General features: G+C 49.1%; 1 protein-coding gene across 2 annotated transcripts in view; it reads right to left on the bottom strand.

Annotated features, from left to right (window-relative positions):
* The window catches only part of RNF157 (ring finger protein 157), a 75,407-nt gene that overhangs the window by 13,573 nt on the left and 47,865 nt on the right, over nucleotides 1-13,969 (bottom strand). For both annotated transcript variants that reach the window (XM_061144769.1, XM_061144770.1), the window contains 12 exons: nucleotides 12,461-12,607; nucleotides 11,265-11,382; nucleotides 10,620-10,686; nucleotides 10,291-10,334; nucleotides 9,818-9,865; nucleotides 7,219-7,290; nucleotides 6,057-6,216; nucleotides 5,821-5,933; nucleotides 3,492-3,730; nucleotides 2,424-2,532; nucleotides 942-1,053; nucleotides 150-337 (listed from right to left, as the gene is read on the bottom strand). In XM_061144769.1, coding sequence (XP_061000752.1) covers nucleotides 150-337; nucleotides 942-1,053; nucleotides 2,424-2,532; nucleotides 3,492-3,730; nucleotides 5,821-5,933; nucleotides 6,057-6,216; nucleotides 7,219-7,290; nucleotides 9,818-9,865; nucleotides 10,291-10,334; nucleotides 10,620-10,686; nucleotides 11,265-11,382; nucleotides 12,461-12,607 — 1,417 coding nt within the window. The remainder of the gene's footprint in view (nucleotides 1-149; nucleotides 338-941; nucleotides 1,054-2,423; nucleotides 2,533-3,491; nucleotides 3,731-5,820; nucleotides 5,934-6,056; nucleotides 6,217-7,218; nucleotides 7,291-9,817; nucleotides 9,866-10,290; nucleotides 10,335-10,619; nucleotides 10,687-11,264; nucleotides 11,383-12,460; nucleotides 12,608-13,969) is intronic.

Genomic DNA, 13,969 nt, shown 5'->3' with positions numbered 1-13,969 from the left:
GACTTAAGGACGCGGTACCCTGTTTTCTGAGGCTCCCTTTCCGAGCACCGGGGGGACTTTGTGATCTCCCTGGCAGACCCTGGATTGAGCTGCTTAGGATGAGCCTGCAGAACCAGAGAGGCGAGAGCCATCCCTTACCCCCTACTTACCTCTTCTTCATCTGAGGGGGTCCTGCTGGCAGCCCGGGGGGAGGGGAGGGCCTCCCCCTCCTCTTCCGTGCCAGGGGCGATGTAGGAGCCGGACATGGAGGAGACGGTGTCGGTGCTGATCTGGGAGTGCTGGCTCTGGGACGACACCATGGACATGACCGACTGGGCCAGGCTGCTGCTGGCAGGGTCTTTGGAGACAGGAGTTGGGGGAAGGAGATGGAGATCAGGCACGGCTGCTGTGAGTTCCCTGGGAGCAGGGTTCTCTGCCCGCACCCGGGGGCTGTGAGGACCATGGCAGCCTGGCCTTGCCCTCACCAAACAGGGTTTAGATTTAAGGTTTGCCAAGGTTTGGCTCTTTTACGCTTTATTTTATTAAAGTTTAAATTTTTTTCTTTTTGGCCATGCTGTGGGCCATGCAGGATCCTGGGTCCCCGACTAGGGATCAAACCTGAGCCCCTGGCATTGGAAGCTCGGAGTCTGAATCACTGGACCCCAGGGAAATCCCTCTCCTTTATGTTTTAGAGCTCTGAACTCAACCTCAGGGGTAAGGGATTTGCTTTTGCCTGTTACGATGTTAAAAGAAATCTTACAACAGTAGGACTGGGAGCAAGATACCTGCCTTCCCCCTAGCTGGGTGGCAAGACCACCCTCTCGTTGCAAGACACCGAGTCCCACTTCCCTCTCAAGTCGGGTCCTACTTGGCGCGGCCGCTGAGGTATCACTTGGCTGCTTCCCCAGTCCATCCCGGAGGAAATACTAGAAGGGTCACAGACTCCCGCCCTCCTCAGGTACCTTCTGGGGAGGAAATCGTGGAGGAGAGTGGGGTTCCCGTGCAGGACGACTGGTCAATAGCTCCTGACGATGACAGGGTCAGGTTCTCACTTTCTGGGGTGACACCGCATTCCTGGGGAGAGGCAGAGTCGGAGGGAAGGGGTCAGGGAAGGGGGCCCGGGCCAGGGATGGTGGGGGCTGACGTGAAAGGCAGGGCTGGCTTCTCCTCTGTCATCACTTCTCTGCAGCCCTGACCCGGGGTGGCTGGCTGTCTCCCCGGGGAGGTGCGAGCGCCTCCTGCCCGAGGCCCAACATCTGCTGGAGCCACACAAAGGCGGCAGCTCAGATGACCCAGGTCAGCTAGCAGCTGTGACACGGGGCATCCCAGGCTTCCCCAGGATTACAAACAGCTCTCCTTCTGAAGAGGAAGAACACAAAACCAGTCAAGGCCCCTGAGCCCCCCTGGGCTTCTCCTCTGGGATGGGGGGGTTGGTTCCAGCTCAATGGATCTAACATAAACACCATCTCCCTCCCCAGCCTGCACCAGTCCCCCACCCCCACCCCGCCATCCGTCACCTGGGCTCGAAACCTCAGTCCACCCCGGACAATTGCAAAGGTCTGCTGGTTCTCTCTCCATACCCCATTCTCTCTCCTCCAGGCGTTCTTTTCTTAAAACTGTAGTTCAGGCGTTCCCCCCTGCCTAGCTCTGTCTGTCTCCTGCCTGATCCTGTCTGCACACCTCTGCCAGGGGGTCCCTGGTCAAGCCAAGTTCCCGCTGTACCACTGGCCTGCTCAGGGCCCCCACTTCTGCTCTGTGCTTCACATGTACTGTCCCTACGACCAGGAATGTTTCTCTCGCCTTCCTCTTCAATGTCTGAGAAGTTTTGCCCCCTGCAGTAGAGGCACAGGGTCCTAACCACTTGACAGCCCGGGAATTCTCCGTGGATCACTTTTTTTGTGTGACCCATTTTAAAAGTCTTTATTGAATTTGTTACAATATTGTTTCTGTTTTATGTTATGTTTAGCTCCCTGACCAGGGATCGAACCTGCGCCCTGCATTGGAAGGCGAAGTTGTAACCACTGGACCGCCAGGGAGGTCCCACCATGGACCACTTTTTAAAGTGAGCATCCCCACTCCTAGCCTCGACCCTCCCTTACCTGATACACTGATCCACGGCACCACCTGCCACATACACTTTGACTGTCTTTGACTGTCCTGCGTGTCCACCCCACCCCAACTGCCAAGCCTATAATAAGCACCACGAGGGCAGGACTTTAGTGTCTCCCCATTGTTGCTATTCTTAGCACAGAGGATCACGCCTGGTCAGATACACAGGCTCCATTCTTTGTTGAAAGAATGAGTCTAGTGACACCTTTGCTGTGACTCAGAGAGTGTTCAGAAGGTGTGATGAGTGAATGGGAGCAGATGGACCGGAAGAGGCCGGCAGGCAGGAAGGAAAGGACCCAGAGTCCAAAACCCAGCAAGGATGGAGCGTATATTACCTCTCCGAGACGCTGGCCTGACGGTCTCTGAGACAGCTGTGTCTCAGATTCACTGCAGGAACGCTCATCGTCCTCTTCGGGCAGCACAGAAGAATTCTGAGAGATGGACCTGCATGAGGCCATAGGGAGAAACAGTTGCAGCCAATGCCCATTTAAAGACTGGAACTCGCCCGCACTCCCTTCAACTAGATGTCAGAGGGAGCAGAGAACCGTGGGGGGAACTACAGGGAACTCACCTCTTAGGAAGGAGTAGAGACATGGGAAAGGGTACCAAGGGGTCTGAGACCTCTTCTGGGTGTCAGAAAAATCTGAGTTTTCCCTTTTGCTCCTTCAAATAGTTGTGTCTGAACTTCGGGAAGACCACTGACATTTTTAGGCTTTCAGTATTTTCATCTGTAAAATACCCTCCTTTCTTCTGCCAGGGAAACTGATATGATGACTTGTGCCTGTGCATGCATGCTCCGTTGTGCCTGACTCTTTGCCACCCCGTGGGCTGTAGCCCGCCGGGCTCCTCTGTCCCTGGAATTTTCCAGGCAGGAATATTGGAGTGGGTTGCCATTTCCTCCTCCAGGCGATCTTCTCCACTCAGGGATTGAACCCACGTCTCCTGCATTGCAGGCCTATTCTTTACCACCATGCCACCCGGGAAGCTCCATGACTTGTGCCAAGGTGGATGTAAATACTTAAGAAATACAGATCACAAGCTTCCTTCAGTCCTCAAACTAAGGGACGCTCCCCAGGGATGCTCCCCTAGATGACCGTAATGATGTCATCTTCCCTGTCCCTTATACCCTCCTCCCAAAACAGAACATGTTAAGTTTTATCCGTCTGGATCCTCCTAAGGACCCATGTACCATCTTATTTTCCTCTCCTAAGGGATGGGATAACTCCCCCTCAGGCATCGTTAGCCCAGGTCTCCAGTGAAATGAGCAGCTCTGGCAACAGCCCAGAGGGTCTATGCGGCCCCCGGGACCCAGGTCTGGAGTGAGCACGGAGGAGTGGAAGGATGGACCGAAAGCATCGCGTCAGGGACCCCAGGGCCAACGCTGTCACTCGCCGCCTACTCACTTGGAGAGACTCTTTTTGAGCTTGAGTCCTTGGCTGCCGCAGTCGGAGAGGCGGTCGAGGGGGGAGAAGGTGCGGACGGGAGGCAGGTGGCCGTCACTGCCGTAGGAAGGCAGCATTCCTGAGAGGTGTCGGTCTCCAAGCACGTGGAGCGGGGGGACCGCTGGGGACGGGGTGAGGGGCCCGTTGAGGGCCTCCAGGAGAGACACCACCTCATAACCTGGCGGGATGTTCTCTGAGGACTGGGGGGATCAGAGACAGGTTGAAAAACTAATTAGATAACTTTTCATTTTATGGTATGAGTGTGTTTCTTCCTCTGTGGTGGAAAAATGCATCCTTTTATATCTAGTCTGGGGGTTCTGCCAAGAAAAGCTTCTGCATTAGAGGCAGAAGAAAGAGAAAATATCAGAGAACCACATGTGCTGAGATTCTACTTATACATGAGCTTCTTAATAATGTTTATTTTTTGATTATAATAGAAATATGTGTTCTTTACAGGAAATTTGGAAAACACCTAAAAATGGAAAGAAAGAAAAAAAATCAACTGAGTCACCAAAATTGATAACTTTCGCTAGCATTCTAGTGTATTTTCTTCCAATTTTTTTCCTCTCTATTATTTACACAGTTGTGATCAATCTGTAAATAATAATTTTATACCAAGCTTATTTCACAGAACATAATATTTTCCTTCACATGTGTCCCTTTTCATAGATACCATACCTTTCCTAATTCTTCCACTAGTGCTGGCTAGTTAATTGCATCCAGTTCCTGCTGTAAGCAGCACTTTGAGGAACATCTGTTCATTTATTATGCACACATCTCTTTTTTTCAGATCATTTTCTGGGTATTAAATTCTAAGACCTTAGATTACCAAGTCCAAAGGTTCTTTTTTTTTTCAATTATTAATTTTATTAAATCTTCACCCTATCATACGCCTCTTTTTTTTCTTTTTATAAAGGCATTTTAAAGTTTCATTTTATTATTATTATTATTATTATTTTTTGACTTGTTGTGTAGCATGCAGGTCTTAGTTCCACAACCAGGGATCAAACCAGTGGCCCCTGCGTTGGAAGTACGGAGTCCTAACAACTGCACCACCAGGGAAATCCCCAAGTACAAATGTTTTTTAAGGCTCTTGATATATACAGCTGTTTGTTTTTTACAGTGAACTTTCTAGGTATACTCCTATAAGCAGAACAGAACACCTATTTTAATTGCTTTCTGGACAGCATGGGTTATCTTTAGAAAAGGAAGTTTCTAAATTTGAAAGGTGAAAAATGATCTCTCATTTTAACTTGCATGTTGTTGATTTTTAATGTGGTTGACTTTTAAAATTTTAATGTGTTTGATCATTAACCAGCTATGTTTCCTGTTTTGAGAAATTTTTTATATATATCTTTGCCCATTTATCTATTACTTCATTCAGGTGAGTTATTCTAGAGATCCTAGCCTTTCCTCTGACTACATTTTGTTGTGCCTACATTTTTTTCTTTATAGGATTTATTGATTGCCTTTTAACTTGGGCCATCTTTTACATATCTAAAGTTTAAAGTTTTTTATGTGATAAAATCTACATGTTCTTGTTTTGGGTTGTTTTCAAGCTTAGAGAACCCCCATCCATAGTCAACTGAAGAATCATCTGTAAAGTATTCTACGTTTTTAAGGTTTGGTTTGCTTTGTCTTTAGGGTAGTTAACTAGTTACTCCACCTGGAATTCATTATCTGATAAGGAGTGAAGTGCTAAACTAACTGATTTTTCTTCCCTAAATAGCTACCTAATCATTCCAGTACCACTTACTGAATAATTAATAATTAATCTCTTCCACTCACATGTTAACCTAAAGACAAGACCTTCTAGTCTGTAACTACAAAGCTCGGAAGCTTTGCACCATCACTCACACTATGAGACCAAGGTGAATTATTTCATCTACTTGGCTCCTAGTATCTGAAGCCATGAAACCGGATAAAGAAAAATAGTCACCTTCTCTGAGGATTCAGATAAAAACAGTAAGTTGAATCTAAACCTCAAACAATCATCCTCTTGTTTCTGCCTGGGGGCGTTCCAGAACTGACCCCACCTCTGCAGTGAAACAGCAAGCTGCTGGCTCTAGAGATGTAAATATTAACTAGATACTGAGTTCCCCAGGCGGAAAGGGGAGGTTTTAACGATCAGAACCTCATTTCCCACTGTCCTATGGGGGGGGGGGGGTTCTAACACAATGCAATCTCGGCCAGCTTACTCAATACTTCAGAGTGCCAAGATTCAATTACTTGCTGCCAAGCCACATAAAGAAGGACAGAAGGTGAAAAAAAAAAGAAAAGCCCAACTTACGGAATGCTCTTCTGAGTCGGAGGTCTGGGATGAGAGGATAGGGTTGAAGCTGGTTGGGGACAGGGGGCCCAGTTTTTTCCTCATGGCTCGGATTTGGAGCAGTGCCCGGAAGGCTGCGAAGAAGGAAACAGGTCATCAGGACTTGGGGGGGGTCAGGAGGGACGAGAGCCTCCACGGAAGCCGCCCTGGCGGGGTGGGGTGACCCGGGGGACCCGGCGGGGCCTCGGGGGGCTTACGCAGTCGGCAGATGGGGCAGTTGTTGGCCTGGTAGCGCAGGGTGTCGGCACAGCTGTTACACAAGCAGAGGTGGCGACAGGGCAGGATCAGGGTGTCCCGCACGTCGGAGAGGCACACCACGCACTCAGCGCTGTTGTCGCTCACCTCGTCCTCAGCCACCTGGCCGGGGGGGAGAGTTAGCCAGTGTCACAGAGACCCTCATGACCCATGCTTTATTTTAGCATTCATCCGTTCATTTTATGTGGGTCAGTTTTAAAGTCTTCATTGAACTTGTTACAATAGTGCCTGTTTTATTTATTTATTCTTTTTTTATGTTTTGGTTTTTTCACTGCAAGGCATGTGGGATCTCAGCCCCCTGACCAGGGATTGAACCTGCAACCCCTGTGTTGGAAGGCGAAGTCTCAACCGCTGGACCCCCCCACCAGGGAAATCCCCCATACTTTCTTTAGAAGGCAGCTTGCCTGCAGAGAGGAGACAATATGAACAGAATCTTTTTTTTTTTTTTAGGATCCTTCTAATTAATTCTTTTTTTTTTCTTTCTTTCTTTATTTATTTATTTTTATTATTATTTTTTTTTTTTTCCCAGTGGGTTTTGTCATACATTGATGAACAGAATCTTGCACCTACATTGAACTTGATAGTTTACCAAGTGCATGTGCACACCCAGTTTCACCTCTGGCAACTGTTCATGCCAAGCTCCTCCTCTGGGGCTGAGATCCCGTCCTGGCCTTCAGTCAGAGCTGAAGGAGCCCAGGAGGCCACGCAGGGAAGGAGGGGAGAGATGAACTGAGGGACCAAGGAACTGGGTAAGCAGAGCCCCGTAGAAGAACCCATCTAAATCAGCCCATTGTTTCATTTCCAAATTCAAATATAATTATAATCATCTGAAATGAGGAAGAAGAAATACCCTTCTAGGACCAGACAAATTTCAGAGTTTGCTGTGCTAAATTCCTAGATCCTGGCTGGATCAGAGACGGTCTCACCCTGCCTTCTGGGAAGAGGACATTCAGAACTGTGGATGGGGGACTTCCCTGGTGGTCCAGGAGTCAAGCCTGTGCTTCCATTGCAGCAGGTCAGGGTTTGATCCCTGGTAGGGGAACTAAGAGCCCATATCCTGCAGGGAAAGGCCAAAAAAAAAAAAGAACCATGGATGGAACTTGCCTTAGATTCTTGCGTGTTGTACTTGTTTTCAATCCCATAGATCTCCTGAAGGAGGTAGCTGACCCCATCCACCTGAAGAACAAATGGAAAAGTGCAAGGGCAGGCTGGTTCTAATGAAAGATAAAAGTGGGAACTTACACATCTCCACCATGAACCTCCTTTGGTAACCAAGGACTACAGATTCACAATGGAAACAATCGAAGGCCTAGACAAGTACAGGGTGCCCTTATTTACTTACACGTTCTCTCTGGGAGGGAAAAGAAAATCTGATGCTTAATTCACCCACTCTTTTGTCCAACAGGGAACATGAACATTCATAAATACAACAGTAATCCTTGTACTGTAGGTCACTATGACAGAGCCTAGAGACTAGGAAAAGGGTGGAAGACCACAGGTCAAAATAGACGCATTAGCTAGCTATGGAATGAAACCTTACACAAATGAAGGAATGGAAATAAGAAAGAAAGAGAAGAAATGGACAAGGGAAAGGGGGGAAGGGAAAATGCAGAAGCTGAGAGAGAGCAGGCTCTGGAAGGAGGGGCCGATTGCACCCCTCCCCCACTACTGAGCCACCCACAGCGCCGACAGGTGGGCAAAATTACCCGTTAGTCCTTTGAAGAGCTGACTCATTGGAAAAGACCCTGATGCTGGGAAAGATTGAGGGTAGGAGGAAAAGGGCATGACAGAGGATGAGATGGTTGAATGGCATCACTGACTCAATGGACATGAGTTTGAGCAAACTCCGGGAGGCGGTGAAAGATAGGGAAGCCGGGTGTGCTGCAGTCCATGGGGTCGCAAGGAGTCGGACACGAACTTAGCAACTGAACAAGTCCTGCCTCTTAAAAAACCCCAACTTCAGGGCTTTCCTGGTAGTCCAGTAGTTAGGACTCAGCGCTCTCACTTCTGGGGCCCAGGTTCAATCCCTGGTCAGGGAACTAAGACCTTGAATGCTGTGTGGCCAAAAATTAAAACCCCAACTTCAAGGCCCAGTTCAACTCCCACAGCCTGAGCCATGTCTGCCAAAGCCGGCCGCTCCCTGTTTCCTCATGCCAGCTCATTCCTCACTCCCCCTACCCCCAGAGATCCCCTCCCCAGAGGCCCAGTCCATTATCGATTGCACATTCTGGTCTCCAGTTAGACAAGGCCTGTTGCTGATGCCAATCTAGCAACAGAAGAAGAGATAAACCAACTCCCTTGCAGTACCCGAGCCTTCCCACCCCATGCAGGCATCCTGGAGAAAGGCCTCCCCATGAGGCAACTCACTGAGGCCCAGTCTTTCCAGGCAGCAGGCCCCGGGCTCAGGCCCTGTCATCCCCTCTGCCTCTGTTAAAACTTGCTTTAATGTAGTGATGATACTGGAAAGGACATTATCAACAAATTCATACTAAGGTATGACTGACTACTATTGACCTCATTAAGGGTGGAGAGCGCTTAGTACCTGAAAGAATGAAGAATTAGAATTTCATGAACCTACAGCCTGTTTACACAGTGAAGTAAGGCAGAAAGAGAAAACAAATATATTAACTCATATATATGGAATCTAGAAAAATGACACTGATGAACCTATTTGTAGGAAAGGAATGGAAACGCAGATAGAGAGAATGGACCTGTGGACCCAGGAGGGGAAGGGAAGAGTGAATTAATGGAGAAAGTAACATCAACATATACACACTATCATGTGCCAAACAGAGAGCTGGTGACAAGCTGCTGTCTAACACAGGGAGCCCAGTCTGGTGATCTGTGATGATCAAGAAGGGTGGGATGGGGGCAGGGGAGGGAGGCTCTAGAGGGAGGGGATACATGTATAATTATTGCTGATCTGCGTTGTTGTATGGCAAAAACCAACACAATATTGTAAAGCGGTTTTCCTCCAGTTAAAAACATTTTTTAAAAAATGAAATTAAAAAAAAAAAAGAATTTCAGATATTTGCCGGCCATCGTGGCAGAGCGAGGCTTTCTTCACATCTCAACCAAGGCCTACCGTGCCCCACACTTGACCACCCCTCACCCTCCATGTGATGAGCAACCCTCGCTGGGCAATGCCACCGACTCCACTCTCCCCTCCCGTCCTCCACGGCTCTGCCCCGGCCTCAGGGGTCAGGACTTCCAGCAGATACTTGCCTAACTTGCCCACCATCCTGGAAGGGGGCAGAGGGCCAGCAGATTTTGAATTTGAGAAAAGCAATGTTGGGATACGTTAAGCCAAGAGCTCTAATTGGCCCTGAATCAGACTCTGATAGTTTATTCTTGTAGCTGGAAATGTTAGTTTCTCAGCCTGGCATTTTCAATAAAAAGAGTTCTCCCTAAACCTAATGTCAGGAGACAAATCTCAGTCCTTTCATTTTCTGAAGTCCTTTGCTCAGCTACTGGCCGCCTCACCACCAACAATTCTGGAACAACAGATACCCCAAATCGGTATTTCTTTCAGGCCACCCAAGTCGTTTCTAACACAGAAAAGCATCCCTTTTTGCTTTTCTTCTTTGATTAAAAAAAAAAAAAAAAAGGGCAGGGAGGGGGTAAGAAGAGTGCTTAGCTAAACAGTGGGGAGAGAGAGAGTGAAGGGGGAAACACCAACAGTCCCTGGCCCTTGAATACTTACCACTTGTTTCTGTTTGAGGGGCTTGACACAGAAAGTGCCATCTGAGTGCTGGAGTGAAAACATGAAAAGACGACAGTTACGACGAGGAAGAAGGGAGATGAGGACCAGCTGTTCTCCCGTTACTTCCCTCAGTTAGGCACGTTCTTGGATCCCCCACCCCCGCCCCAGAGAGTGGAATGACAGACTCCTCATTCGGGAAGGGTCCTCAAGCACGTAGCCCAGCCCTTCTGATTTAAGAAGACAAACGAGGCCTAAGGAGTCTCAGGGCATTAGCAAGCTTCTGGCCGAGCTGGAACTCGGCCCTGTGTGGCCCTGGGTGTGCAGGGGGTGCTCCCCTCCCAGGCTTCCCGCAGCCTCCCAGCCAGACCCGCTCTGCCGAGCCCAGGCAGCCAGAGAAGGGGCCTCCACGCGTCCTCGGAGGAGAGACAGAGCAGTGCGTACCAAAGCAAAGGCCCATAACGTCAGCCACTGACCTTTTCAAAAGTGCCCAGCAGGACGTGGCAGTGGCCAAAATACTCTGAAAGAAAGAAAGGCACATGGATGGGGAAGAAGAAAGCTAATGAAACAGCTTGACCCCACCCACCTTCCCCGAGCGCCTGCGACCCTCTGGCTTCACAGGGAGGGGGAGGTTAAGTCACCCAGTAGGACTGTCGTTGCCCGAGAAGCCTGGGAGCAGGAGGGCGCTGGGATGTGGAAACTGATGCCCACGGAGGAGCCTTGTGGATCTGAGGCCGCAGTCGCTGCCAGCCTGCCTGCCACAAACGGGCCTGCGTGCAGCCCAGAAGACAGGAAGCACCCGTACCATCGCCTTCATCCACCACGGCGTGGACCACCAACGGGTAAACCTCCCTGTCTAGGTCGAAGCCAAGCTGAAGGGAAAGAAAAGAAAAAAGGGAGGGAGGAGGGGGATTTACATTCAGAGGACACAGTTATCCATCAGAAAGGGAGGCCTTAACTTCATCTCAGCTCCTCACCCATCAACCTGGTAACTACCCAGTGGTTTGGTCTCTAAGTCGTGTCTGACTCTTGCAACAGCACGGACTTTAGCCCACCAGGCTCCTCTGTCCCTGGGATTTTCCAGGCAAGCATCCTGGAGTGGGTTGCCGTTTCCAACTACCTACATCCATTGAGTTGAAGGCCACCAGTCTCTCTGTAAGGAACCTCACAGATGTAAAGGCTTCTAATCTGTAGGTCTTTCTTTCGGGCACGGCTTTCTTACAATATCCTAGGTTAATTAAGGGGCTGCTCTGGGATAGAAAATTAGATGTGTCCTTCCCAGGGCTTGAAGGCACTAGAAGGCTGAAGGGGAGCACGCCTTTGAGCACCTGGGCTGGTTCTGTGCTGCCGGCCAGGGTCCTGAGGAGCTCCCACACCCTGCAGGTCTGTGCTGGAACCTGCCCTGCGCTTTCTCCCGGCGGCTGGTCCGCTCCGCCGGCCGGCTGCTCACCTCCTCTTCCGCCCACTCAGAGGGGTCCACGGTGTGTGAGGGCAGGCAGAACTGCTGGCAGACCCCGCGCTTGTAGTGCACTGTCTCCGACTGCAGGCTGTTGTCTTTGGGGATGTAGCTGTTGGTCAAAGTGGGAAGCAAAGCACAAGTTACTGTCTCGCCCAGAGGATCTGATGGTTTCCTCTGTTCCATGTCTGTTGTCAGTTATCAACAGGCTCTCAGTATAGAGTGGAACAGAAAAAAAAAAAAAAGAAACAAGACCTCCTTATAATCTCTTTTCTTTGCCCTTGCTTGGTGATGCTATTGAAGTTATCTATTTAGGGACTTTCCTATGAGGGCTTCCAAGGTGGCACTAGTGGTAAAGAATCTGCCTGACAATGCAGGAGACGCAAGAGACTTGGGTTTGATCCCAGGGTTTGATCTCCAGGTTGGGAAGATCCCCTGGAGGAGGAAATGGCAACCCACTCCAGCATTCTTGCTTGGAGAATCCCGTGGACAGAGGAGCCTGGCGGGCTACAGTCCATGGGGCCACAAAGAGTCGGACACGACTGAGTGAGCATTGGTGGTTCAGTGATTAAGAATCCACCTTCCAATGCAGGGGACGAAGGTTTGATCCCTGGTCAGGGAATGAAGATCCCACCTGCTTTCGGACAACTAAGTCTCCTGCTGCAATGAAAAGATCCCGTATGCTGCGTTGAAGATCCTGCTACAGCTAAGACCTAACACAGCCAAAAATAAATAAGTAAATATGTATTTTTAAAAAGGTATCTATTCAACCTACATATCCACAGAAATGTAGTTTGAAACATTTTAAAAATATTTATTTATTTGGCTGTGCTAAGTCTTAGTTGGGGCATGCAAAATCTAGGTTCCCTGCCCAAGGATTGAACCCCGGACCCCCTGCATTGGGAACGTGGAGTCTTAGCCACTGGACCAGGAAGTCGTCCCAGCTTAATTGATTCCTAACAGCATTGTGATGACCTGAAGGACTATATGCTGCTACCTGTCACGGTATCAAGATGGCATAGTTTGAAGGGAAAAAGTGAAAAAGACTGTGTAAGTAAGAAAATCCAAATTCTGGAACAGTTCTCAACTTGAGTGTAGAAAAAGAATGTTTTCCTCCGCAGGGGAGCACGTCAGGCATGGACCCTGGCCTGTGTGGGAAGGACGCGGCTCCCTTGGCCGCTTGTTCTTACCTGGCGATGCCATTCTGGAACTCTTCGGTGGCCTGGTAATAGATGGTGATGGCCACCCGAGCATCCGTGTCAAAGGTGAACTCCACGTTGTAGTGGACCTTTGCTCTGCCCGCCTCTTCCCCAGGGGTCTTCACTTCTTCGGCACATCTAGAAAACCACAAAGACCCGGCATTCGCGGGGTAGCCAATTAACATGTTTAAAGTGATCTTTTTTCTTCTCTTTTTCTTTTGGTGGGATCCTGGCTTCCTGATCAGAGATTGAATCCACGGCCCCTGCAGTGGAAGCAAGGAGTTCTAACCACTGAACCGCCAGGGAATTCCCTTCTTTTTCTATTTTATAAAAATTAATTAATTATTTAATGGCTGTGTTGGATCTTAGTTGCAGCATGCAGACTGGCATGTGGGATCTAGTTCCCTGACTGGGGATCGAACTCCGGCCCCCTGCGTTGGATGCCTGAGTCTTACGCACGGGAACACCAGGGAAGTCACTTCTCTTCTTTTTTAACTGAACAGAATGTGGGCTTCCCTCAGTGATCACACACTTAGGCCTCCACCCTCATTCTGAATGATGGCAGAGCACCCTGTTACTACTATGGGGGGAATTTAGGCAATTTCTGATACTTCATGGTGCCGCAGTTCACATCCTTGTGCGTTTGCCAGGCTTTTTTTTAAAAATAGCTTTTACTTTAATCAAAGTTACTCATGCCATCATTTAAATAGTTTCCACAAGGCTTGTGACAAAAACGCAGCGGGTCACTTTCTGCCTGCTTTCCACTTCTTCAGAGAAAACCGACTTTCCCTCTGCAGCTGACTGTTTCTGGCATTTACCTGCATGCTTTGAAATAACAGGTTCAGGTTACTTTTTCAGCTTTAGGCGTTGTCTATTGACTTGGCCTCTCTTGTGGCTCAGCTAGTAAAGAATGCACCTGCAATGTGGGAGACCTGGGTTCAGTCCCTGGGTCGGGAAGATCCCCTGGAAAAGGGAAAGGCTACCCACTCCAGTATTCTGGTCTGGAGAATTCCATGGACTGTGTAGCCCACGGGGTCGCAAAGAGTCAGACACGACTGACTGACTTTCACTCATTCACTCACTCACCAGTATTCTGGGATGCCCTGGTGGCTCAGACGGTAAAGCGTCTGCCTATAATGCGGGAGACCCGGGTTCGATCCCTGGGTCGGGAAGATCCCCTGGAGAAGGAAACGGCAACCCACTCTAGTATCCTTGCCTGGAAAATCCCATGGACTGAGGAGCCTGGCAGGCTACAGTCCATGGGGTCCCAAAGAGTTGGATAAGACTGAGCGACTTCACTTTCACTTGTTGACTTTCTACTATGGGAACAAGGCTTTCTTTTTTAAAGTTTTTTAAAAAATTATTATTTATTTATGTCGGTGCTGTGTGCAGGTTTTTCCAGGTGTGGTGACCTCTCTGGTCTGGAGGGCAGCATCGGTTTAAAAATCATCCTATCTCCAGGACTCCCCTGGTGGTACAGCAGTTAAGACTCTGAGCTTC

Source organism: Dama dama, chromosome 5 (genome assembly GCF_033118175.1).
Source record: "Dama dama isolate Ldn47 chromosome 5, ASM3311817v1, whole genome shotgun sequence".
In the NCBI taxonomy this organism is placed as follows: domain Eukaryota; kingdom Metazoa; phylum Chordata; class Mammalia; order Artiodactyla; family Cervidae; genus Dama; species Dama dama.
The sequence above is the reverse complement of the archived record's forward strand: the minus strand, read 5'-3'. Positions and strand labels throughout refer to the sequence as shown.